This window comes from Copadichromis virginalis, linkage group LG18 (assembly GCF_057382275.1).
Source record: "Copadichromis virginalis isolate Kocher_CV1m ecotype Utaka linkage group LG18, C_Virginalis_male_GT1.1, whole genome shotgun sequence".
In the NCBI taxonomy this organism is placed as follows: Eukaryota; Metazoa; Chordata; class Actinopteri; order Cichliformes; family Cichlidae; genus Copadichromis; species Copadichromis virginalis.
This window is the reverse complement of record NC_140635.1, coordinates 4,016,561-4,044,097: the sequence shown is the minus strand read 5'-3', so window position 1 is coordinate 4,044,097 and position 27,537 is coordinate 4,016,561. Positions and strand designations below refer to the sequence as shown.

General features: G+C 40.8%; 1 protein-coding gene across 1 annotated transcript in view; it reads right to left on the bottom strand.

Moving 5' to 3' along the window:
- The window catches only part of myo10 (myosin X), a 127,487-nt gene that overhangs the window by 59,073 nt on the left and 40,877 nt on the right, over nt 1-27,537 (bottom strand). The window contains exon 3 of the mRNA XM_085438071.1: nt 13,898-14,056. Within this exon, the coding sequence (XP_085294197.1) occupies nt 13,898-14,056 (159 nt within the window). The remainder of the gene's footprint in view (nt 1-13,897; nt 14,057-27,537) is intronic.

Here is a 27,537-nt window from a genome sequence, read left to right as displayed (position 1 = left end):
GAGAAAACACCAAACCGTTGGTTAGAGCTAAAAGATGTAGTTCAGTCATTAAATGTTTTAAAAAGCATCAGCTAACATGCTTGCACCACAGGAAGTGAGCTGATGGTTGTAGGAGCAGTGCTGTAGATACAGTGGCATTAGGTTACGATCATACAGACTTCAGGAGTCTGTGAAACTCTTTGGCTTTTTCATTCATTTGAATGGGATCACCACTCCCAACAGATCTGAGAGAAGAGTTAAACCTGTGGGAGTGTCTTCTGGCACCAGGTTAGACGACCATGTACCAATAGTTAAAAAAAAAATCTGTTAAAATTCTGATTGTCCATAGTACTGCTTGAAAAAACACGTCAACTGAAATGAATACCTAACACTCCCTGAAGCTCACACATACATTGCAACACTGAACTGTTCTAGACATTGCCAGACTGACGTGTATGTGAGAAAGACCATTTGATCTCTAATTCTACAAAGCCCCTGTAATGTCTGATTACACCCATGCAACACAAGCAAAGGCAACGGGCTTGTCGATTTACAGCAAGAAATTAAGCTGATCCAGGTGATTGATAGATGTATTTTTTGTCTGCTTATTTTATTGGTTTTTGTTTTTTGCCCTTTATCACCGTTCCTCTTCCCCGCTGTTTTTCTTTCCCTCTTTCTTTCTCCCCTTTCTTTTCCCCAGTCAAATCTGTCCCATATTTAGCAAGTGAAAATGAAATAAAATAAACAATAAAAGGTGAATCAAATAGACCATTACGGCAAGGCTGGGATGGTCCATTTGGTAAAGTAAATCCGTGGGCATCTTTCTTTGCCTTTAGACAATAACTCTGATGGCAAAAGAGCCAAATGGGACAGGCAACAAAAAGAAAAAAAAATTAAGCTGACCATGTGGAAAAAAGTACAAATATGATTCTGCCAAGTTCCTTCCTGTTAAAAGGGAGTTTTTCCTTCCTGCTGTTGCCTAAGCAATCATCTGTTTGTTGGGGGTCTCTTTCAAACACTATCGGGCTTTTTTCCTTACAGTACACATTATCTTAAAAGAACTTTTGTTGTGATTTGATGCTACATGAATAACCTTGAACTAAAAAAGACCTTTCAAACTATCAAAACCATAAACCAATCTTTTTATACTTTTGGACCTATCACTCCTTCCTGGCTAGACATAAGATATAACCCAAACAACAGAGGCGAGATGTTCTTAAACACTGCTTCACAATAACTGTACAAGATAACAGAAGAACAAGGTGATGAAGAGGTCTGCTAGGAGTCCACACTCACTGTACTCCTCCTCTTCCTATACAAACATCTTTATCACCTGCACTGCTCATTAAGCTCCTCCTATTAATCTTTCTATTCAAAGATCCTACTGACTCACTGACCTACATTTGGCCCGGATGCAAAAACATTTGAATGAACGTTGAGATGACATTTACATGACAAATGCCAGGTCTGGGCTATCCTGCCTGTGCAAATCAGCACAGTACAGGGATGGTATGTCATAATAATATAGAGTGGATCATAAAGGTCTGAGTGTTATTACAATGTGGCAGCGCTCTGCTCAGGTGAAGGAATCAGTTTCTACACATAAAAGCAGAGAAGTCCTTCTTCCGCCTGCAGTGTAAACAGTTTACAGCTAATCTAATCTCTGGCTCTGAGGCTCACATGCATCGATCAGACCATCCTGTAAACCTCTTTACAGATGCTTATGTAGTGTCATGTATTGTTTGGGATTTTTATATTCACAGTATGTGGAGAAAGTAGATGGAGAAACACTGTGATTCGGACTTTTGCACCTTCTGACAGCTGGAACAGTCCAACACATCGTAAGTCTTACTTGTATACAATACGCTATACAGTAAGGTGAACACGGCACCAGCTACAATGAGCTCAATATTTCCGTGTATCTTTTGTCAGTTTTTCCCTGCTGTCCACTCTGACACAGTTTAAAGGTGCACGGGGAAAATATTTTTTATATTTGTCAGCAGTTTTTATGATGATCTTATTTGCCCCAGAAAGGAAAATAAATAATCCTCTTATCTGTCCCATAACCTTTGTCCATAATATCAGTATTTACACACCTCCATAGGAAATTGTCATGTTTTAGAGAATTTATTAAGATCTTTTGATCCTAAGAAAGACATCCAGTCACCTTCAAGTCAAATACCATGTTACACAGAATATCATTTGTAGCTATAGATGCAAGTAAAAATTGCCAAACTTAAGAAAAAACTCAAGGACGTGCCTTAAACTTGCATCCTTTCTAAGCTCCTCGCAACTTACAGGAGTCATGAGGAGTGATTCTTATAAGTGCAAAAAGCAGCAGGAAGCAGGAAGCACAGATGCTGTAACAGTCCAGTAGACATTCGCCTGAATATTTTCACGTCTCAATCTCTTGTTTCAAGTCTTATTAAGCACAGCCTGATTTTTTTTCCAAATTATGGTCACCATCTATGGCAATAGAGCTCCGTATACCTCAGGGTAGTGCTGTCTTGTGATTCACATGGTGTGACCTTTAGCATATATGGCTACAGGTCATCCTGCCTGTACCTTCTCAGTAAGATCTGTCCCTCACTTGTAGTGTCTAGTTTCTAAAAGCCACGATAATAAAACCCCAGGCTTTAAAAACATGACTTTTCAAACTAAAACTTTATAATGGTCTTTTTTGCGTTTCTATTTGGTTCAGAAACCTTAATCTGTCGAGTAAAATGACATCTGATAGTCTGTAAAACCGACCAGTGGACAAAAACCCCCACAAAAAACCTTCAAACCCTTTCTTAAAAACAAAAAAAAAAACAAAAAAAAAAACATGACAAGGAAAGTAATATTTAAGCACGAGTCTAAAGGGCAAAGTTCACATAAAACAGTTAGCGCTGCTTCAAGTTAGAGAAAAAATAAATAATAAAACAGCCTTAGGGAAAATTTGTGCCTGCCCTTAACTCGATGAATTACAAACATTTGGACCCAATTACATCCCCCTGTTGGTCCGTCGTGGTAACAGTCTCCCTGGCAGCACCCCAGCTGTGACTCTCATCAGAAGCCTGCCCTGCTGGCTGATGTGATTAACTGCGGCCCCTCATCCTGCATGTGTGGTGTCGAATACTTGCAGTCATCCCACTGAGGTGACCCGAGTAATGCGATAGCCACTTTTTACAGTGTTTGTTTGAAGTGCTTAACCTGTGGGACTCATAGCAGTGAAAGCAAAGTTTTTTAACACCGTGATGGCTCAAAAAGTTGAGTCTGTTCAGTCAGAAGAAGTCACCTGGATGAGTGACGAAACATTTCTCCGACTGAAAACGCGACGCCCAGATGAACACAATCAACTTTTTGGGATTTCCTTACCTGGATGGTCGAGCATGCATCATTTGTAAATGAAACATTTGTATTTGGGCAGCACTCATTATTAAATCTCCAACAATCTATGTTTTATACTAATACTGGGTAAAAAGAAAAGTATAATGTAGTATTTAAGCATGTTCTGGCTCTTTCTCTGGTCAGGTTCATTTTCATTTCTGTCATCAGCCTCATTGGGGCAGCAGGAAAAAGTTTCCAGTTAAGCCTAAAGTTCAAAAACTGCTCTGCACTCGACAAGATGCAGTCAAAGTGAAACATTTTCAATAAAGAAAGCCAAACGTTTTAATGAGTTGGCAGAGACCCAATAAAAGCTAAGAGCACAGTGAATATTGAAACAAGATAAATGTCAATGTCATCTGCGTCAGCTTATTCCACTGCCCACACATGGCAGCAGGAATAAGCTTTAAAGTGACACCCAAGAAAAATAAGATGAAAGCTCCACAGGTGTGTAAAGAAACGAGATCCATGCTCTGTCCAGGAATTCCTCTTCTGTTGCTCCTTTGGAGGTTTCTTCCCTTTCTTGTACTGTGTGTGTGTGTGTGTGTGTGTGTGTGTGTGTGTGTGTGTGTGTGTGTGTGTGTGTGTGCGCGCGCGCGCGCGCGCGCGCGCGCGCGCAAGAGAAACCCAGGGGAAATCAGCTGTTTGGAATATTGGCCTATATAAATAAAACTGACTTCTCTCAAATGTATTGCATTACAGTGGATTCCAATGAAACATTTTTCAGTTACACAAACAATAGTACATCTTAATCTGCTCTTTATTCAGCGTGTTCCAGAGAAATAATGGCTTCTTTAAAAAATATGATTAAATCAGCTGCTTCTGTTCTGAAACACTGCTTTCCCCAAATCCCAAAGAAAGCAGCAGCAGCCCCAGTATAAAAGTTTATAAGATTAACATTTTCTTTTCTCTGCTCTTTTTGCAGACTCAGTGTAGAGATGATAGGCTAACACTAGCAAGCTACATTAGCTGTATGGGTCTCTGCACAGATCACATACCTGCTAATCAGTGCTAATTAATGGATTAACGAACCACTCATTAAAACTAGAACATAGACTGCGTGGATGGGTTTTACCTCAAAGCAGGTGACATTCATTTGTAAGATAATGTAATTAAAAAGGCTACAAAAGGCACAGACATGTTGGAGACGCCCAGTTCTGTGACTAGCAGACAGTTCACACCTACAGCTGCATAGCCCCTAATTTTTCACCAAAAATCCAAAATGCTGATTTTAAAAAAGCATTACACAGATAATGTTCGGATGACTTTTACATAAACATTTTGCGTATTGATCGCAATGTTGGTTGATTTTTTACCACGAATCTTCGTGCATTATCCCATTCGTATTTTGAACAATTCTAAAAAACTATAAACGTTCTACAACCAACAAATCTGTGCAGAGTCCCCGATAATCAAAATAGGATTACGGATAAAAGTATCACGTTACATTTTGACATTGTGTTCCTTCTATTCAAGAACTAAAAACAGCTGACAAATGCAGATATCTTCTCAAACTGACCTCCGCTTAATCTTTTCCCCCCTGACAGATAGCAGTAACAGACGCTGGAGCGCCTTTATGTTTATAGAAAGGCGTCAGTGGCTGATGATGGTGTAACTGTAGAGCAGAGAAAGGCATGCAGGGCGTCAGAACCTTCCAAAAAAAAAAAAAAAAAAAAAAAAGATGGCTCTGAGACAGAGCCAGATAAATTCACAGAGAAGGAAATGAAGTCCAGATGGGGAAAAAACCCTGCAGGATCAGAAGAAAAAGCATCAGCAAACCTGCCTTACTGACGGCAGGAAATGTACGAGCGAGGGGAGCGAGGAGGGAATATTCTGCAGAATTACTGTGTCACAAGACACACATACCTTTGCATTTGTTATACTTGGCATTTAAAGGCATCTTGATCCGCTGTTTAGGTTTAATGTTGCTGCTGATGCACATGCGTGAAAGAAAGGAGATGCCCATTTATTTTTGAAACGATGCGGTTTTTCCGAGTTCCCGGGAACACAAAACTGTCAACACCTTGTGAAACGTGCAGCTTTTGCTTCAGCTATAATGCTGAATAAAAAGTTTTCTTACAAATGAAAAAAAATATCACTGTAGAAACGTGATAGTAGAGCCATAACCTTAACCTCACTTTAAGGAGCTTGCAAGTTCATTGCTGTGCTGACATGGATCTAATAAACCTGGGCAGGAAGTTGGATGCATGTCTGCTGTATAATGATAATCAGAGCCAACACGGCTGTCATTGCTCCGTTATTTGTCTCCACGCTACGTCCTCTTTGGCACGGTCATGGTAACAGCTGGAGGATACATCATACACAAAAAGCTTCTGCTACCACAACTCAACTGGATTTTGGAATCCCAAGCATTTTACTTCCATCTATAAGCTCTGAGTCTGTTTTGTCTTCATGTTAACCAGCACATCATTTCATGCTGCATTCCTATTTGAATAGCAAGTCGCACTGTGAGACGCTTATCCTAAATTTCAGTTGCAGAGTTATTGCCTCTTCACATTCCCTCCTTCATGTTAGTCAACTTTTATGTGGCCTGTGTGACATTTTTGGAAGGAAAACAGTTTGAATTGTCAAGCATGCATTTTTTCTTCATTTGTGGTTGGGGTTGTCGCTAATGAAACTGAACATGTGTATAATGACAAAGAACAACTTCTGCATATCTCTAAAGCACAAACGCCATTAGATGCATTGAGAACAACAGTTGTTTTAATTTTCTAGTTGAAAAAATAAGACACCTCAACTTTCCTTTTTTTGCCTTTTTACGGCTTTATTTGAAAGGGTGCAGTGAGCTTAACCGGCGCCAGAAACCTTAACTTTAACCAGTGAAAGTTACCTTATTGGTTTGCTTCTGAAACTGTGTGTTTTTGGTGTACAGTCCCCATTTAGCATCATCTTTGTAGCTGTATGAATTATAAAAGATTTATTGTTACTAATAACAAGTTTCAAATGAGTTTCAGATAAGCTAAGCTAAATCCAGCCCACATTAACTGACATCTGCCGATTCAGCAGATTCTTCACATTCAATTAGCAAATATGATAAAAAAAAAGTTGACTCCTTAAGCTGCTTTAGTTTGCTGCACAGCTGCAAGGTGCTATGTAGTCCAGCTTGTGGCCTGGTTGTTTCTGTACGGAGGTCCTGTGATTGCTCAAAGACACAAAGTCACACCACCGAGTTCTAACTCGACATATAAGTGTTCATCAGTCTCATTAATGTTCATGAATCAATCGTGTCAGTGCACTGCTCATTAAACTTTCTAACTAGAAATTAAACACTTTACCTAATTTTGCATAAATGGGCTATGTAAGTTTAAACCACACCGCAGGAGTAGTGGTTAGACTCGAGATTGTTTGCCCAAAACCACATCTTAATGAAGCTAAAACGATAAGTCAGAGATATGAGCCTGAAAGAAAGATCTAATCAACCAAGCCAGGAGTAATCTGTACACCAGATTCCAGACAAATCTGTTTCTCGCTCTTCAAGATAACTCAACAAATAACAGATGGGTGGACGAACTTCAGCCACAAAGTAACTAGCAAACCAAAAAAAAAAAAGACAAAAATGGAGCAAAAAACCACGTTCACTAATGTTGTTGTCTTTGCTAACATTTAAAAAAAATAAATAAATAAACCAAAATCAGGATTTAAAGGAAGTGAGATCAGCACATGTTATTCATAGACATGTATGCATGTATAACGCTGGACGTTTCCTCACATCTGACAGTAATCACAACTCTTCAGCTTTGGCTGAAATCTCTAAAAATGTAAAAAGGACTAAACTGGGTTTGTATTTCAGAGTCTCCGAAGGAATTTGTGTGTGTGGCTTAATCCCAAACCCAGCAGATATGTACAGAGGGAAAACGAGTGAAACATAATCCAACCCAGCTAAACTATTGATCTGAAAGGAAAATTCCACATAAACAGTCATTTTCGATTCCTCCCTTCTCTGAGCTTGCATCATCCAGATTTTTTCAGATATTAAGACATGACCCCAAAGCGGGATTTCAAAACACCAAACCAGCCTTTCTACTGCTATAAAGCCACATTCCACCCATAGCTTCTTTGTTTGCAAGTACTTCAGATAATCAAATGAGACCATTAGAAGTTGGTCCATCTGTAATCTGGTTTTGAGCAGTCGATCTCATTGTCAGTACAGACTTTCTACACATTCTGGACTTCTTCCTCCCCCGTTTATCCTCACAGCTATGAGTCAAGAGCTTGTGAAAGCGGAGCAGCAGCTGCCTGTTGCAGTCTGTCAGCGGGCCGGCAGCAGACATGCAGACTTGTCAAAATAACCGAAGCGAGCGATGAGACGGATTTTGCTCTGTGCTGAATCTGCCTGAGCCGGCAGAGCCTATGATCAAACCTATTACGAGGAAGAAGAGTGATTTAGTAGCTGTTTCTCAGGTATCCTCTCTGAACTATGAAGACGCATTTTTGTGCCGCTCTACCTGATGATCCATCTGCTGTCATCTCGATTCTGATTGATTACAAAGGCCATTTGCTCCCACCCCTGTGGTTACAGTTAATAGTTCTGTAGGCGGGGTTGGGGTTACGGTTAGGGCAGAAAACACTGCTTCTATTATAACCCAAAATGTTAAAGAACAAACATACTGTAGCTTAGCCTCAGTGTCACCACTAAGACATCTGAGCTGAATGTTGCTTGAAACTCAGTTGCCTCTTTTATTAGATCCATTATATTTAGTTCTCTTAACTCTTCACATGCACTGCAAGGACTGTTTTTGTCTGCATGTCAAAATAAACTGTTTTTCAAAACCAAAAGAAGGGAGTCTAACAGACAAACATATTTTAGATTTCTCAGATTCTCATATGATCAAGGATTCCTCGGGTCTGCAGGAACGTTCTTCAATGCCCTTTCTGCAGATCGTCCCCTCCAGAACAGACAGCGTCTCCAAACCTCTAACCAATTTTGCTAATGTGTGCATCTTACATTGAGCATCAGTGCAGACCCACAGTTCATCCACAGACTGAAATGAACCCTTTTAGCTCTTCTCCCTTTAAAGTCTCCCTCTCGTCTGATTGGTTGCCCCTCACAAACTTAGGATTTTAAACACCAAGTGGGTTGGTTTGAGATGATATAGCCCAACTTTGGGAAACCAGGATTTTAGAGCAGTCTGAAGTCTGAATTTTTGTACATACACTAAACCAAACTTGTGGCCCTGTTCAGGATGAGCACCATAACATCATAGTGTCTTTAAGATAGAAAATGAAGAAAAGCAAACTACAGCCACTTAGGTTAAAGTGCTCTGATTCTTATAAAAGAAGATTTCTGGGGGAGGATAGTCTCATCTCCTTATACCCATTTCTATTTTTGTTTTTAAAAAAAAAAAAACTTTTGTTGTATAGTTTAAAAAGTAGCTGCAGATCCAACGAGCCTTGGAGCCTGTGGCCAGAAGATGAAGAGTTGTGTATGAAAGTATTATGTAAGCTTTCATGTAAGAAGGTCCAAACTTTCATCTTTATATCCATGTTCCCATGACCATGTGATCAGGCACAAAGAGCACATATACCAGCAATTGTTCAAATGCTTTCAGGACCTGATCTGTTATTTTCGGTCAAACTTCTCATTCCAACCAATCAACAATCAGAGTTTTCTGTGTGTAAACAGAAAAATAAACTGTATGGGGATCTGCTGCCATCACATGACATCGTCCTATTTATGTTTATAGCACATGGGACACGAAAACATTCCTGGTTGGAATAAAGAGTTCCTGATTGGATGAACTCCCCTGCAGAGTGTGTGTGTGTGTGTGTGTGTGTGTGTGTGTGTGTGTGTGTGTGTGTGTGTGTGTGTGTGTGTGTGTGTGTGTGTGTGTGTGTGGAGAGAAATGAGCGGGAGGTCACAGAAAATTGTTGATGGGATGGGGGACAGAGAAAAAAAGAACAGCATGTGATAGAAAACTGAATGTCAGTGTGTTTGAAAGAAGGACCGTGGGGTACAGACGAGTCAGAGATTTCTGAGTTAAAGAATGTATGTGTGCATGTGTGTGTGAAGCGGAGTCTTTTGGCCCAGATCCCTTGTTTAGAAATCGGGTAGTAGCTCTGGTGGTGTGTGTGTGTGTGTGTGTGTGTGTGTTTCTGCACGCGCTTGCAATGGAATCTGCAGAGGAGACGAGTGAGGCCACCAGTCGACAGCACAGCTGGTTACAATCACAGCAACTAAACACACACAGACACACACACAGAGGTCTGGTAGCCTACAGACGAATCCCCTGTCTATGTAATGGTGCTGCTAGCAGCTCTGATGCAGTTTAGCTGAAACAAAAATATTTTTTTGTCAAACCAACCAGAAAAAGCTCAAAATAATCACTTCTGTATTTTTACACCATCAAAAATCAACATGTGCCCCCAAAAAGTATAAACTATAATTGAGATTTTGCTTGCTTTGTTCTGAGTGTGCACATATTGATAGATAGAAATCTACCTCTACCCCATCATCGTCATCACCATACAACTTTCTTTGAGGCCAGAGATTTATTCATTGTGGCCATTTAATTATGTGATTGCAGCAGGTTTGTACTCGTGAAAAATCTATCAAAACCACAAATTCCCCCACTGTATTGTGTTCTTTCCATGTTCTCCGTGTCCACATCCAAGCTTGGCTTTTTAATGGATGTTTGACAAGGACTTGTGTGATTTGTCCAGCTGGAATGCTTTCAGATTTATTGTGCTGTTTGGATTAACAACAAAACAGTTTTGTAATGTTCTTCAAGCTTCACCACCAAAGTTTAAGTTTTATCCAAAACCCTTTACAGCGAGTAGAACAAGCCTTGAAATCTGCTTCATTATCCTGTAAATGTAATTCAAAATATGGAGCTTAAAAAGATATTTTGGCTACAGGGCCGCTGAGAAAATCCACCAAGGCTCTTTATTCATATGCTGAATTTATGCATCACCTTGTTCTGCTTGTGTTTTTCACTGCATGTACTTTTCCTGGAATCTAAACTCTACATATGGCTCCTTTGCAATAAATAAATTTTATTATAAGAACTGAAGAAAAAAAAAGAAAGAGAAGAAGAAGCCCGAGGAAAACAAAGGAGACGAGGATGAGTAGTGGTGGTAGTAACAGACCCCTCTAAATCACTCTGAACCCTTTAAACTGGGGTTTGACCAGTTTCATATTTGATCCTTGATGCAGCAGAAACTGTTGTTGGCTACTCTGACTTCAGTATTGTGTTTATAGCTCTTCCCTTTGGTTAACCATGACCCTCTCCATTAAAACATTCCCTCTAATTTTCCCCTCTTTCCAGCTTCTGGCCCAAAGAAAAAAAATGTCAGGCCAGAGATTGGGTGGCTGTGATGAATTGATTGGATAATTTCGACCATACGGGAGCATTCAGATGTGATTAAAGTAACAAGATGGCATTTGTCAAAGGTTAGCACGACTGTTGCGTACAGCGAGCACAATGCCGCCTTTGTTGACAGCTTGTTTCGCTGGAGAAAGTGCTGGCTCAGGTTTGTTCTTTAAACCATAAGCACAAAATGGTTGAGAGCCATTTGCTCCACATATTCCTTTGCGTTTCACCGGAGCAGGAGGGTTTGAAAGGTTTCTTTACTTTAACTAGGATGGGCAGCAACAGAGCTGCTTGTTTGCTAGCTCACTGTGCGATGCAGGACAATGCATACACCTAAAACGTTGTAAGGACAATAACACAATGCAGATATCATGTGTTCAAGGAGGAGTAATCAACATTATGGTAACATCCTGTCATCAACACTCCTGGTTACAGCTACTACTGTTCACACCAGCACTAACTAGCACGATGAGACTTATTAACTTGGATTAACCAAGAAAATCACCTTCTTTTGGTCCCTTTAGCATCTCAACTGTTCTTTCTCACAACTCAGGAGATTAAGCCAGCCAACTCTAATTGTGTTCCCTCTCACTTGGCACTTTTCTGTTTTTGGCTGCCAAACAAGGACCACCATTACGTGGCGTCCAGTTTCTAACAAACGTCTGATTGAAAGGGACTCAAAATCCTTCGCCTTATTTGGTTTGGTGCTTTTCATCGCCTGGTCAATAGCGCAAACATGGAAACACCAGAAACAAGCACAACAATACTTTAAACCTCTCAAAAACAGAGTGGAACAGTAAAAGTTTATGCAAATAACCACACTAACCACAGGACAAATAACAAGGCTAAATTCATCTGAAGCTCTTTGGTCACAGTGCAGTAATGTTTAAGAATTCAACCACCTGCATAAATACTCTGCAAAGGCGTCACAAGGCCGCCATTTCTGGGAGAATAAAACGATCCAAGCAAAATAGTTAACTTAGTGTTTGGACTGTTTAACAGGGTTAAAACTGTCCAACTGTGTAACCCCAGCCCTGCATTTTAAAATTAACTCCCTTAAATTGAATGCAAAAAAAACAACAAAAAACAGCAGGCAGCAACTTTTGAGGTAAGGGTTCAGATTAAGAATGTTAAGGCTGATGTGATGCACTATGTTATATAGACAGAGACACAAATCCTTTCCTAAGAAAAAGGGGAAAAATACAACTTGAAGCTGTGAAAAACCATTTCGAAGTGCCAAAGACCTTAGCCAGGTCTGAAGACTTCTCTTCTAACAAGATAGTAACTCACAGTGTAAATCTTTAAGCTTGCACTGCATTTGGGCAGCGGTTAGGGTGCGGCTTAGGTGCCAGCATGGATGAGCCAATGTCTGAGGGAATGTGAGACAGCTTTTTTAAGGGCACTGGTGTGTGTCTGTGCTGGGAAATGGGACATGTGTGCTCTTACACAGAGAACAATGGCAGGTGTTCATGTGGTTTTACAAAGCATTTTAAAAAGTAAAAACAGACCCTTTTAAGTAGGAAACAGCAATTTGTTTATGGTTACATTTATGCAGCTATTTTACATTCTTTTAACATTTTATAATTAGGCCATTCTTTAACACTGTCATGCATGAATTATGACAACCTCAATCAGGATTTTTGGCTTAAGTATTTTTATTCATCTTTTCATGCCTAGAGAAGTAAGTAAAAATACTTAATGAACGGGTTAAATAACAATAATTACAATGACACACATCATACATCTATAGTAACATGAAACAGCCAGTGGGTGGCAGGGTATGGAGGGACACATTGGTGTCCAATGTAGTGGTTTATGTGCAAGTGTGCCATCAACACTGACACAAATACAAGAAAACAGCCTTTGACTAGCTGCCCACTGCAGTGGCCACTATGTGTGAAAGGGTTAAAATAATGAGCACTGCCACTACTATGATTTATTATTCTTGAAATGCTTTTTCATATATATGTTTTAAGGAAGTGACTAAAACCAGAAGCTGACTTTAGTGAATTTGAGCAAATCCACCTACAGCTGACATAGAAAGAAGAAAATCAGAATCAACCCCAAAATTCTATTTATACTCTACTATATTAGGTTTTTAAGCCATAAAAGTGTTTGCAAAAAGTCTATGTATAATCCACCAAAAATATCAGTTTAATCTATGTTGTATTTACAGTGAACATTAGGAACTAAATCAAGAAGCTGTCCTGCAGGTTTGTGTTTTGGGAAACCCCTCATCGATACCCTGCTAGGTCTCTACATGTGTTTCTTGGAAGTTAAATAACCAAACCTTTGAATCAGCTTCACACTGTGTAAACCTGAAAACTGAGTCCCGTTTGTAATAAATCTGAGCCGGAAAGCCAAACTTTTTCTGACAGGATATCCCAGAGGAGCCAAAGATCCATGTAGGGATATGCTTTGATTGCACTGTCAATTAATCCTACAGTCATGTACAGACCAGTAAGAAGCTCCAGAAAGATACAATAGCTCTCTCACGTCCCCATTTCCTGGCACTGATTTAAAGCAGAGGAAAGCTCTCTGACCCAACCATCTCTTTCACCTGCTCGTTTCTAGATGGTTATCCCTGCTGTTGTGCAATGTTTGAGCAACTCAAGATATTCATGGGAGAATGCTGCAGAGCTGATGGATGAAGGTAATGTACCTTGACAAACCAAGCTGTCAACGCAAGCACTGATAGCGCTGATGGACTTCAGATTGGTTCTGGTTTTTGATGCTAGTGGTTCAGATTTTGTTTTTTGTAACCTGCCTCATATTACTTCTGCCGAGTTATCCCAGGGACTGAAACTGCAAATTTAGCAATATTTAGCAAGTAAACCACATGTTGATGAACTGTTGAAGCTCAGTCAGGACCACCATACTCAAAAGAAGATTATTATTTCCATCTGTGGTAATTTTTATTTGATGGAATAGCTGTGTGCTTAAAACCTCCCTGCCCTTTAGCATGCTGATGTGGATGTGGAGAGAACTCCTTCGCACTCTTGGAATCCCAGAAGCAGCCAGACCCCCTGCACAGATTATGCTAGGTGAGACTAATAAGACTTGCATTGAAGGGCATTAGTGGAACCGTCAGCTGTTGTGCAGATCAGCTGAGCTTCAATTCATGGTCAGTCTTCATATTAATATGTAGGATTTTCACCAGGGACAAAAAAAAAATCAATCACTGTGTTGTTCTCATCAAGTATTGCTTGGAGGAAACTTACATAGATGTACTTCTGTTTATAGCGCAGGTACAGGTTGTGCATGATGGCGCCCTCGTGAAGGTCCTCAAGGCTCGCCATGTCCTCCACCCCTCTGATGCTGCTACAGTGCATGGGTTGCACTTTCTGCCTGGTGAGCGTATTCTGCTTGTAGGTGTACACCTGGGTCAGAAAATGGAAAAAGTCCATATGTAAACTACGTAAATGATAATCACATGAATCCACATTGACATTCTAAAAGCAGAGGATCAAAGAACTACTGCAGGAAATCTTTGAAGTAGAATTAATAAAATCAACCCTCATCTTACTCAGACTTTATTTCCCCAACTTTAGGGGCGATATATCCCCTAAGAGGCAATCATGTTAAAAATCACAGGAAATCATTTATCCCTACAGCAGAGCAGTTTCCTGAGATGCTGTTTTATAGCAGAATTGGTCCATGTCAACTTCCTCTTAAAGTCTGATCTGGTCACAGGTCATTTAGTTTCTGGTTTAAGGCCAGATGTGGACATCAGGCTGCCAGTTTTCTACCACAAGTTTTACAAGTGCATTTTTAGATTTGAATTTCATTCGGTTTGGCTCTTTTGTGAGAGAATGAGCCAGACGAGAACAGATAAAGGCAAGAGCACCAGACCACAGCAGTTTCTGAGAAATGTTAAAAAGCTCAGACTTCTGAAAACCCAGATGTATCGAACAAAGCCGACGGCATTTCCCCCTTTTACTTTGAAACTCAACATAATTAAAGTTCTAGAATTAAATTGCATTCACGTGCGTTTATCAGGGATAAACTAGAATGAGAAAAAACATGAAATTCCAAGAACACATAGCAAACATTGTTGTGGTGCATAGTTTCATGTCTCAGTCATGATGAAGCGTAACAGAAAACAGCTGAGAAAAATGACTGAACCATGACAGGAAATATCGATGTGTCCAGCTTAACACAACTTCTTTTTCTACAAATTGCAGATATTATGGATGTCAAAAGTAAACCATAATAACTGTATGCTTTTACAATGAATAGTATTCTGTCTGACAACTTTGATCTTATGTTACTCAAAGGATGAGATGCAAAGTTTGGTGGTTACAGGCAAACACAATATATTTGATGTAGAATTTCCACATGTTAAAGGTTAAAGGTGTCAAAAACCCACTGATTATGAATTCTAGTGAAGACAGGACACAATGCATGCAAGATACAACTTCAGAAAACGGTAGAGAAGTAGGAATACCAGAGGCACAGACTATGAGAGAGACACAGCACACTGAAAATCTATGAGTGAATTACACAAGAGCTAAGATGATGGTAGAAATCTACCTCCCAGGGGAAAAAGCAGTTTACATTTTATTTAGGGACAAAGCTGCAAGCCATTTATCAGAACTGACTGCTGATTCAGTGCATGCAGTCTCTATGCTCCATTGAAAGGTCAATATAGATAATGTTTCAAAATACCTCCTTTAAAAATGTTTTTTTAAATGCCTTGAGACATTTTGAGATGGCTGTCAAGGCGAGAATCTCTTGAAGGGTTTAAGAAATGTCACAGTGGTCAGATATCCCTGCTTCTTTTGAAAACAGGTGCTTTTATTTTGCATAAAGAGAAAGTGCACAAGAATACTGAACAAGATGGATCTTTAGTTTTTTTGTGAATCAAAAGAAAAACTACAAAGAAACAAATGAAAACCTTAGATTTGTTTTAGACCTCCAGCTGAAAATACACCTCCATTAAGCTGCTATTATTTTGCAGGTGGCAGCATTTAACTGGAAGGTTTCATGTAAAAGTATTGTAATTCCTCACAGCTTATAATTCAAGGCTTGTTGTGATAAACCTGACCCTGAGCCTGTAGACTACATGAAATCTGGAGCTGGACAAGGGCAGCCATCAGTAGATGTCTTCTTATCATGTGTCTGAGGACAAGGCCGAACAGCTTCTCGAGACTAAACTCTCGTCCTGCAACGTCTCGTCAAAACTAGTGATAGCTGTTAAATACCCCACTGCATTTTCAAACCATTATGAAACTCAGTCTGTCATTTAATTACCAAAGTTTTCTAAACTTGTATTACTTCCACCTTATGTTCAGTCTTCTGTGTGTTTCATAAAACTATTACTGAGATAAAAGACAACTTTCTATCTTGCTTGTGATTCAGTTTGGAGGGCAAATTAAGTTCACTCTTTGCATAAATGTATAAATTGTTGGTTTCCATCATCAGACAGCCTTAAAAGCCTGATCAAACACTACATTTAACTCTGAAGAACTCAAGCTAATCAAATCCTTAAAGGATTGGTGCACAGATCAACCCACCATCCATTTATTTCATTATTATTATTATTATTATTATTATTTGGTTGAACTAACTGTGCAAAATCCAAACAGACTCAGTTTGTTGAGATCTGATGCATGTTTACACTGTAGTTAAGGACATCAGGCCTCAACCACCACAAAGGCTTCTCGTGGAGATTTGTTGTTCAGAATGTGAATTTATGCATGCAAATAAGCCGGAGACACACCTGTCTGTTATAGCGAAGAGAGACGAAGACTAAGCGGACATTTGAGCGCTGAAACATGTAACGTGTGATGTCATGACTTCTGCTTGTTGGAAAGCCACAATTTCTCATCCGTGTTCTTTGGTAAAGTATCTTTCCTTAAAAATTGATTTGGCCTTCATGGTCAGACCACAAACTTGAGTCTGAACATCATGCAGAAGTCACAACGTTGATAGCAGTATCAGAAAGAAAGGACATTTCATCCAAGCCATTGGGTCCAAAGCCGTCCGTGCCTGTAGGACTAATCCGTTAAAAGGTTCTCCTATTAACCATATACTATTTTTGACCATTTCTGTATTAAAATATTATATTTATTAACTTTTTTCACCTCCAATTAGTCTTCTGGAATTATTTGTAATAAAAATGAAATCCAAATAGAAAAGTAAACACAGAAGGAACAAATCTAGAGTTTCAACCATGCAACAGGCTTAAATCTCTTCAGCATTTCGACAAAGAGGCCATTCTTCTAAGCAGCTTTCTACAGTCGGTCAGTAGTGCCAACTGTTTAAGGCCACACGATGGTCCAGTTGTGAAAAGCAAGAGACAGAGAGGTTAATTTAGGGCAGACCTCCAATTATCACTGCTCTGCAGGGAGTTGCAGCCTGCAGGATCACCAAGGGAGATGTGCTCAAAAATAATGACCCATCACTGCAGGAAGGTCTGGGCATCTTTCAGAAGACAACTATCAGATTCTGAAGTAGAAAACTGTCCTCACTGCTGGACTCTGTTGGTAATCGCTTTTATTTAACTGCTATAAATTCATCAGTGAGGTATTACTCCATCTGACTTTAAGTCTAGTTGGCTTTGGGATGGAAAATGCAGAGCAGCCAAACCCTCTGCTGTCTCAGCCTTTTCTCCAAACAACCAAACCACGAAGTATTTTCAGCAACACACATGAACGGGGCATTTCCCAGATATTTCAGTAACCTTTAGCAATGACACACGAGGTGAAATAATGCAGCATTTCAGTTATTGCAGAACTTCGGGATACAGAGCATTACAGCACATTTTATCATCCTCTCTTCCAACAACGGCCTCTACTGGAAACAAAGTGCTGAACATAATGAGACATTTAGCAGTAAAAGCTCAAGATATTACCGACCAATATACGAGCTAAAAAAAAAAAAAAAGAGTGAATACTGGACTTCAACACATTTCACACAAGAACAAGCCGGCACATTAAAGACCAGCTAATGTAAAAATGTTTCCATTCTCACATGTGGTTCTGCTGGTTAATCAACAAGAACTTTAAGGCTACAACAAAACTTGCAGTACAAAGAAGAACTTTTATTTCACAAGCTCAAAAATGTTGGTCAAGCATTAAAACTGTTTACACTACAGGTGTAGCTGGTGCTTTAACTGCTTCAGACCTTATCTTCACCGTACACTTTGGAATTACATGAAGCCCAAAGCCTAAAAATCCTAAAAACATTCAGGGAGTGCTGACTTCATGTGAAAACGGCTTTAGAGACGAGCTAGAGTTTGCATATTCACCACATTAAAACAATCACCACTCCAAAGGTCATTCTGGGAAATGGTAAAGCCGTAGCTTATAGGATACCAAAAGAGGAAAAAGTTGGCTTGTGGTTTCAATAGGCTGGAAAAAACATAAATAATGAAGTGAATATTCCATCATTTGAAAATTTGAAAAACAACGTAACAGAAAATTACAGAAAGACGTTACAAAGATGCCGTGTACTTTAAATTCTTTCTTTTGTCCACATAAACTATTGTTACCAAGAATAAAAATGAGACCCTTATGAACCAGCCATCTCAGCGTATCCACACACACAAACTCAAACAGCAGAGGGGCCCTGAAGCCATTCGGTGACCCGCTGAGGCCGAGGGACTCTTCCAGAAGAAAACAAGTCTCTGTCTGAGGAGTCGATCACATCTGACCCCCCACCCCCACACACACATTAACACCAAAACTGCCCTTCAGCATCCTGCCAGGCTTCATTTCTCACATTCCTCTCTCGGTGACGCTTCAGGGGATTCAGTTCATCTCTCAAATGTGTTTTTCCTTTAGATGGATGAAACGTGATCGAGTCCAAGAGCCGTTCAAAACCTGCCGGCATGTTCAGACGGGTTCATTACTCCAGGTCAGAACACCACATAAGTCAAAATACTTTGACTTCTGGTAACGAAAGCTAAACTGAAAGAGGTTTACACTTCTGTAGTCACCTCACTTGCAGTTTCCATGACTTCTATTTTACTAACTTCGACATGTCTCTGACATCCCCCCATACATTCCTGTAGCACCTGTTTTCAAACTATATATGAAACCCTCAGCTATAGCGCTCCTGTCTTTAAGTTTCTCAGTTATTCATCTGTTGGTGTCGTCTTGAAGTCTGTCAGGTTTGTTCAAGATGATCTTTACAAAATGTCAACACTAATCATAATAAGTTCAGCACTAATGTTGGGCTATAAATGTATGAAGCATCCTTAGTGTGTTTTGCATGATGTTAAATTTCCCCAAAAACCTGAGTAATTTAATTTAGCCACTTCTTAGCAAAACGTTTTTCTGTGACAAACAGCAGCTTCAGAATTCATGTCTAAAGGTCTGCGTTAAACAAACTTTATTTCAGGCCTCCAACAAAAACTAATTCAAACTGACTTCAACATGAGAGAACAGTAAAGGTACAAATATGAACTCATTTCCAAGTTTTAAGAATCATTCCCGGGGCAGAAAGGTTTAGGTTGAGCCTCGTCATTCTGTAACTTTCCAAGAGATCATAACTTGTGTGAATGGTGAGTTTGTCAGATCACAATCACAGTCGTAAGATCAGGATTTTAGGAGTGCAGAGCTCTACTCTCTATGGGTCATAACGGGATGTGGCTGTTTCCCTTCGTTTTTGTTGTCTGACAGCAAACATCTGAGAAAACAAGAGCTTCTTTACTCGGCCACATTAAAATGCTGACTGCCTCAGATGAGGGAGTTGCTCAAGGATGTTGACTAAACTAGCTAAACACTCGGTATACGTCAGTTTGGCATGGGCTTTGGGCTTTTTAACTTTTATGTGTACAATAAAAGGCATCGCTATCCCAAAGTAAAGGAATTGGGAAACCCCAGAAAGAAAGATGCGTATATGAATGCCATTTCAAACTATTTGCTTTTCCCTATGAGGCAAACTGTTGTACGGTGAACAGTCTTGTTAGACTAGTCCAATGTAAACACTGTTTATAGCCAGCAGTCAAACATGCGAGCCCTGAACCTTAAGGGCAGGTATTAACTTTTTACACACCTTTATCTGTCAGGTAACAACTTCACCTTCACCTTTTCACTTTGTACTTATTTCAACTAGGATGTTACACAATGAAGTTAGAAAAAAATCCACCTTTTAACACCCCAAAAACCTTGAGCATATATATATATGGCTCTAAATACCATCTCTTTCCTTATTTTCCTTTTAGAGGTTCAGTCCTGGATGGAAAATGGCAACCTCTTATGTTATGAACAGTATTCTATGGTTGTAGCACTAGGAGAGCACAGATTGTTCATCCACAATGACCCAATTAGATTTCTAATTGGTTCAGTTGTCTTCGTGGAGGTCCACGCCTTGAAAACAAAGCCACGGGGGCCCGAGCGCTAAGCCTATAGTGACAGATGCTAACAGGAGTAAATCTCAGTGAAACAAAGCCATTACACAGCATCACTGCACGCGAGGAGGATGCAGGGGTGGGGTCACTGCTGTACTCCTGGATCAACAGGCTCTATTCCTGGATCAAACCGGATAAACTCTGTTGTTTTTGCTTAGATGGATCCGGAAAGTGAATTCACTTTACGTTCAGGCAATTAGAGAGGAACTTAAAATTAGCAGCGAAGGATTTTCCCCTCGACTGGTCCATCACCCATCATGGTGATACTTATTCCATGGCCTGTTCTCTAAGAGAAGTGCAGATTTCGTCAGATTATCGGCCAGTAGCTCGCTCTGAAAGTCTCAAATGACCCCAATAATTTTTTTTTTTAATTTGCTACTTTTTTTACTTGAAATATTGCCAATATCTTTTCATAAAGCAAAACAAGGGGCTTCTGAATCATTTTATCCCGGCTATATGTTTATAATATAGCCTTTAGTACTTACTTTTTCTCTATTTTTTGCTTATGTGAAATTTTCCTACTTTTTTCTATCAGTTTGGCGAGCCACATGGCTGTAATTACCACGATGAAAGGATATGAGTCAAAGGTGTAATTCCCAGACTAAAAACAATTTAAAAGCCTTTATCTGCTTCTTATCTTTAGCTTCAGTTTATAAAACAGGGAATTTCCACTGTGGTGTTTATAGTTGTTTGATACTACTGCATGTAGTCTCCATGGGGAGTCTGACAAATCCTCTCAGGTGATTTTGCTTCTTGGATGTTTAATCTACAAATTTTTAAATCAGGGGGAGTGGAGACGTGCCCGCCAAATGTCCGAGATAACAGCTAGCCCAGAGCTAGTTCAGCTAGTTCTATGCTGCTAGTATTTATATTGTTTTTGCACCCACACCTATTAGAACAGGTGTGGGTTAACAAAAGCCTTAATGAAACAGCATTAGGACCTAAAATGTCTGAACATCAGACTGAGTCTGTGTGTTAACAGACACCAAAAGGCTGCAGGCGGCTAATTACTTCAGTAACATTTAATAATCACTCTGACTTTTCGTGCCAGTAATCAGTTTGTCAGGAGAGGGGAAATGAAACTCTTCATTATGTGTTGTTAGGAGGGAAAACTGAGCCCCCCAGCCCCTCGCTGTCCCTCGCTCTGTCAGCGAGTTGAACAGGTAACCATCCACTCTCCTCCAGCTTCACTCCCCCACCTTTCATCATCATCAAAAGCAGCAGCTGCTCTTTGAATCACCATTCATCTCCTCCTGTATTGTCCTGCAGTCAGTGAAGGAGGAGGAGACTGTCTGCACCGTCAAAAACACTGAAACCCGAGCAAGACGAGAGGAACTCTGCAACCTCTGACAGAAAGGTGTCCACACACACACACACACACACACACACACACACACACACACACACACACACACACACACACACACACACACACACACACTTAACAGCACTTTAACCACTGAAGGCCACTCAAAGCTTCATTATTCTTTCTGGGTAGAAGGAATAAAAGTTTGAATTTTATCCCGAGTCTGGTGTCACCAAATTTATCCTCAGGATTAAGAGCTCAGCAGATTTAATGGCTTTAGCAGCTAGATTACACTCAGGCTGAACACACTAATTCCAATTAGTTCAATAGTTTGTTGTTTGTCACTAAGTGTAAGTGACACCGAAGTAACAGAAAAAGGACACATTTAGCAGCAGGGTGCTTAAACGCTGACAGAAAATTAAACGCAGTATGTTGTCTTTGCATTACTTCAAAAAAAGGAGAAAGAAACATTCAAAGATTGTTGTTTGACCATGTGCAATAGGAATAAATGACACGTGTACACATGTGCACAGTGCTGTAAGCAACAGGTTGGGCTAATTTTATATTTGGCTAATTTTGGGAAATAATAATAATAATTAAATACAACTCCACTCCAATAACACACTTTTATTCTTTAAGCCTTAAAAACCATCAGAAAGCGTGCAGCGTTGCACTTGTACTAGTGAAGCACTTCAGTAACTTATGAGCCCACAGCGTTCACTCTGTAGCCACTGTGATGTTAACAGTGTTGCAGTAACGTGTTTCTGACTCGTCAGCTTTGGATTTCCTCACAAGGAGCAGCATTTGCGCTGAAGCTGAACAGGTGACCTTCATCTCCAGTTACACACAACAGACAACTGGCAGACACACACGAACACACACCTTCATATTTAAATCTATGAATTAGAATGAGTTCACACAAATGCACAAAAGGACAATGGACATGCATGCAAACACACTTGTTTGTATCACGACTTCAGCACTCGCTTAATGATACAAAGGAGGTACGATGTCTTGCTCAAGGGCACACACTGCAGTCACATACTGTTTTAAGGCACTTTTTTTAGTTACAGGAGAGCCGACGGAACAGAAGGCCACTCCTGATGCTAGTCACACTAGTTTGTGGTGTGCAGTAAGCGATTATAAGTAACCATTACTAGTATTGTTGAGGCTCTTGAGCAGAGTGTAGTGCCTTTATGTTCTTAACTCTGAGCTTATCAAAAAGAAACCGTTCAACACACAATCCTCAATAAGATTATCACAGCTGTTTACAGCAACTGAAGGAGCTGAGAGAAAAATAAACTATATGAGAAAGAGGAGATATAAGACGAGTAATATATGAAAAGCAGAAATAAAAGGAAATCAAAAAGATGAATAACAAGAAAATACAGAAAAAAGACAAGGATGGAAGAGAGAAAAATAAGAAACAGGTGGGAACCCAAGGAATAATGAAGAGATCGAAGGAAAAATAAGGATTAAAGAGTCATTTAACATTTAAAAAAAAAACGAATCCCAAAAATAAATGAGAGAAAATAAAACCCAAACAAGTTAAATTATCAAATGATTAGAGAATTAAAATAAAACAATTTAAAAAAGAATTTAATTTTAAAAAATAAAGAAAAATTAAATGGACAACAGAGATGGATGTATTGGAAAAAAAAATAAGAGAAAGACACAAGAGAAGAAACAGGTACAGGAAGTGAAGGTACAGGTAAGATGAGTAATACGAGGAAAACTTTATTAACAAAGACAACTTTATCACCACAAAGCATAATTTGTTTGAACTGTGAGGCTCCAAAGCAGCGAGTCAGTTAGCATGCTACGGGCTGAAATTTATTACTTGGAATAATGAAAAATGGCTGGTAAGAGGGAAGAAAAGATTTCGAGTTACTTGGATATAAAACCATTACAACTCATCCTGAGGGGAGCATGAATGGTGGCACTACAAAAAAACAAATAACAAACCAAAGTGTCTCCTATATCTGTAGGATCTGTCTGATCCACGGATAGCTTTGTTAAGGTTTCGTGCTAATTTATCATGTAGATGTGGAAAAGCAGAGATTTTTCACTCAGTAAGAGAAAACTTTGACCTGCTGGAAACACATTACAAGTTTTAAGAACGCCAAGTTCACGTGGACTCCTGAGGCGACAGATGTAAAGAGAGACGGACCCCTCCATCCTCTAGTTGACATTTTTTACTGTGGTGAGGAGAGTCATTAGCTTCAGTGGACGGCAGGTCTAACAGACTCTCTGAACGAGCAGAGGCCAGGAGATAAGAATGCCTTAATCTGCCAGTAAATCTTCAGGACAATACTTCAGCTCAACATGACCCTAAATCCCTCAGCACTCACATTTAGCGGCTGTCCTCTGGTAGTGACCCTCTGCTGCTCACTGGCTACACAGGAAGTCTTTGTTAAAGCTGTCAGCACAGGAGGGTAGTGCAGAGTAAATCCACCCAAACAGCTTGCACAGGTTATTGTTTGTTGGCCTGATTTTAAAGGCTTTGGTTGAACAGGAGAATAGGTGGCAGTGGAACTCACTGAAGCACAAACATGTGGAAGACTGCAGATATTAAACATCCTGGACTCTTTCAATTCCTAAAAAGGTTCCTCTATAATAAGATAAGATAAGATAAGATAGAACTTTATTAATCCCTCGGGTGGGTTCCTCTGGGAAATTCGACTTCCAAAAAAAGCACAGCAACGACCAAAGTTACAGTTACAGAACTGTTATATATATATATATATATATATATATATATATATATATATATATATATATATATATATACACACACACACACACACACATATAAATACAGAGACAAATATAAATAAAATATACGAAGGGGATAAATAGAATAAATAGGAATAAAAAATAAAAATACAAGTGAATTGCACATTTCAAGTATTGAGTCTATTGCACTGTTGACTATTTACAAAAAGTATTGCACAAGGTATTGCACAGTGAGGTGCAGAGGCACTACAGCTTAGTTGTTCCCCCCTCCTTTGTCCTCCTGTTTCCCCTCCCTCTCCCCTCCAGAGAGGAGTTAAACAGTCTGATGGCGTGTGGGACAAAGGAGTTTTTAAGTCTGTTAGTTCTTGTCTTGGGGAGAAGCAACCTGTCACTGAACAGACTCTTCTGATTGTTTATGGCCGTGTGCAGAGGATGCCCAGCATTGTCCATAATGTCCATCAGTTTCTTTAATGTCCTTTTCTCTGCCACTGTCACCAGAGTGTCCAGCTTCATGCCGACCACAGAGCCAGCCTTCCTGATCAGTTTCTCCAGCCTGGATGAGTCCCTCTTTGCTGTGCTGCTCCCCCAGCACACCACAGCATAGAAAAGTACTCCAGCAACCACCGACTGGTAAAACATCCTCAGGAGCTTCCTGCAGATGTTAAAAGACCTCAGCCTCCTGAGGAAGTACAGTCGGCTTTGGGCTTTTTTATACAGGTGCTCTGTGTTGCATGACCAGTCCAGTTTATTGTCCATCCACAGCCCGAGGTACTTGTACTTGTTGACCACCTCCACCTCCTCCCCCTCTATCTGAACCGGCAGTGGACCTTCTCTGGACCTCCCGAAGTCCACAACCAGTTCCTTAGTCTTTGAGGTGTTGAGTTGCAGGTGGTTTGTGTGACTCCATGCGACAAAGTTCCTCACCAGACTTCTGTACTCCTCTTCCTGATCATCCCAGATACACCCCATGATGGCCGTGTCATCTGCAAACTTCTGAATGTGGCATAATTCAGAGTTGTAGCAGAAGTCAGAGGTGTACAGGGTGAAGAGAAGAGGGGACAGCACAGTTCCCTGTGGTGCTCCTGTGCTGCTGACCACTGTGTCAGACGTGATGTCCTTCAGCCTGACGTACTGTGGTCTGTCGGTGAGGTAGTCGGAGATCCAAGCCACCAGGCAGGGGTCCACCTCCATCCTGTTCAGTTTTTCCTGAAGCATACAGGGCCGGATGGTATTAAAGGCACTGGAAAAGTCAAGAAACAGGATCCTGACCGTGCCTTTTCCCCCATCCAGGTGTGAGTGGGCTCTGTGTAGGAGGTACAGGATGGCATCCTCCACTCCGACACCCACCTTGTATGCAAACTGTAGTGGGTCCTGGGCATGTTGTACCTGTGGTCGGAGGAGGTTGAGGAAGAGCCGCTCTAGAGTCTTCATAAGATGTGACGTCAGTGCCACCGGTCGGAAGTCATTCAGCTCATTGGGCCGGTTCTTTTTGGGGACCGGGACGATGCAGGATGTCTTCCATAGGGCGGGCACTCTCCCCAGTCACAGACTGAGGTTGAAGACTCGTTGTAGCGGCTCCCCAAGTTCAGCAGCACACGCCTTAAGCATCCTAGGACACACCTTGTCTGGGCCTGCTGCCTTTCTGGGGCGAAGCTTCCTCAGTTGCCTCCTGACCTGATCCACTGTGACACTGGGAGATGTTTGGGAGGAGGGGAGGGGGGGAGATGTCTTGCTGCTGAGAGAGGGATTGGAGGAGGGGGGTGTCATGGTGTCAGGAAGGGGGGGAAGCGAGGGAGGCAGGAAAGTGGGGAGAGGACTCTGTAGTGAAGGTGAGGGTGAGGGTGGGGGGGTTGTGGGCTGGTCAAACCTGTTGAAGAAGTTGTTGAGTTCGTTTGCCTTCTCCACAGTCCCCCCCACTGTGCTTTTCTTGGTGTTGTGGCCTGTGATGGTTTTCACACCATTCCAGACCTCCCTCATATTGTTCCTCTCCAACTTCTGCTCCACCTTCCTCCTGTAGGTGTCCTTTGCTTCCCTCAGGCAGCGTTTCACCTCCTGCTGTGCTGCCTTCATCTCCTCCTTCACTTTGCTCCTGAAAGCCTTCTTCTTCATGTTGAGGACAGCTTTGACTTCCTGTGTTACCCACGGTTTGTTATTAGGATAACACCGTACCGTCTTAGCAGGGGCGACTGTGTCCACACAAAAGTTGAGGTAGTCTGTAAGACAGTGTGTCGCCCCTGTGACCTGTGACCCACGGTTTGGCTTGTTAGGGTTTAGTTTAGACAAGCCCACCTTTTTTCCTTTTTCTTAAGCACTTTTTTTTCTCCAGATTCAGGTTTTTTTTGCAGTTTCACTTCCCCACACTTGCGTGAGTTCAGTGAAATGACAAATCATTTAGTTCTTCTCCTGCTGCTGGTTCTGGTTAGAACTACTAGTGTAGAAAGACTGTAAGCAGTTTCAGTTTAAGCGTGTCCGAGGGACGAGAACCTTCTTGAAAAAAAGCTGACATACCTGAACTACCTGGTCAACGATTCAGCTAACAGAAGACAGAAAGTTCACGTCAAGTTAGTTATCACTGACGCAATGTCAATTATCCGAACCACCACAACTGGCTATGATCAAGCTCCTCACCTTATCTCTTTATCACTGTTGATATTGCACCAGTCCACCTATCAGTCTCCCACTTGGCTCTTCCCTCACGCATGAACAAGATACCATGCCATGCCACGGCCCCACACAATCTGGAGGGGCTCAAAGGTGGAGAAAAGCCGACCCCAAATAAGCTGCATGGGTCTGAGCTCCTGTAGACCAACTTCCTGCAGGATGGGCTGTTGGTGTCTGGTGCAATGTGGATTGGGTAATGATCAGTTGCCAAATTTGGCATTAGGGAAATGGAGTAAAGTCTAAGTGTTCCAAATAGTGGCGTGACCGATGTCTCCACACCAACATGTGGACATCAGCCATAAGAAGTTATCTCAGTTTGCAAGCTGTAGTTCAGTTACTCAAACAATCATACAATTAAATTCATTCATCTGCCAACGCAACATCCTAAAACACAGGTGTCGAACTCCAGGCCTCGAGGGCTGGTGCCCTGCAGGTTTTAGATGTGTCCTTGATTCAACACAGCTGATTCAAATGGCTAAATGACCTCCTCAACATGTCTTGAACTTCTCCAGATGCCTGCTAATGAACTAACCATTTGATTCAGGTGTGTTGACCCAGGGTGAGATCTAAAACCTGCAGGACACCGGCCCTCGAGGCCTGGAGTTCGACACTCCTGTCCTAAAAGTAACCTTCACATTAACAAATGTATCCCATCCCAACTAATACTACAAACAATGAAAATAATATTAGGGTCTACTTTTTGTTTCGATCTGCCTATATAAAGAAACGCAACAGAAAGTTGGTTAGACACCCAGCAATCCAGATGAGAACAGAGGTGTGACTATCTACAGGAAGCCAGC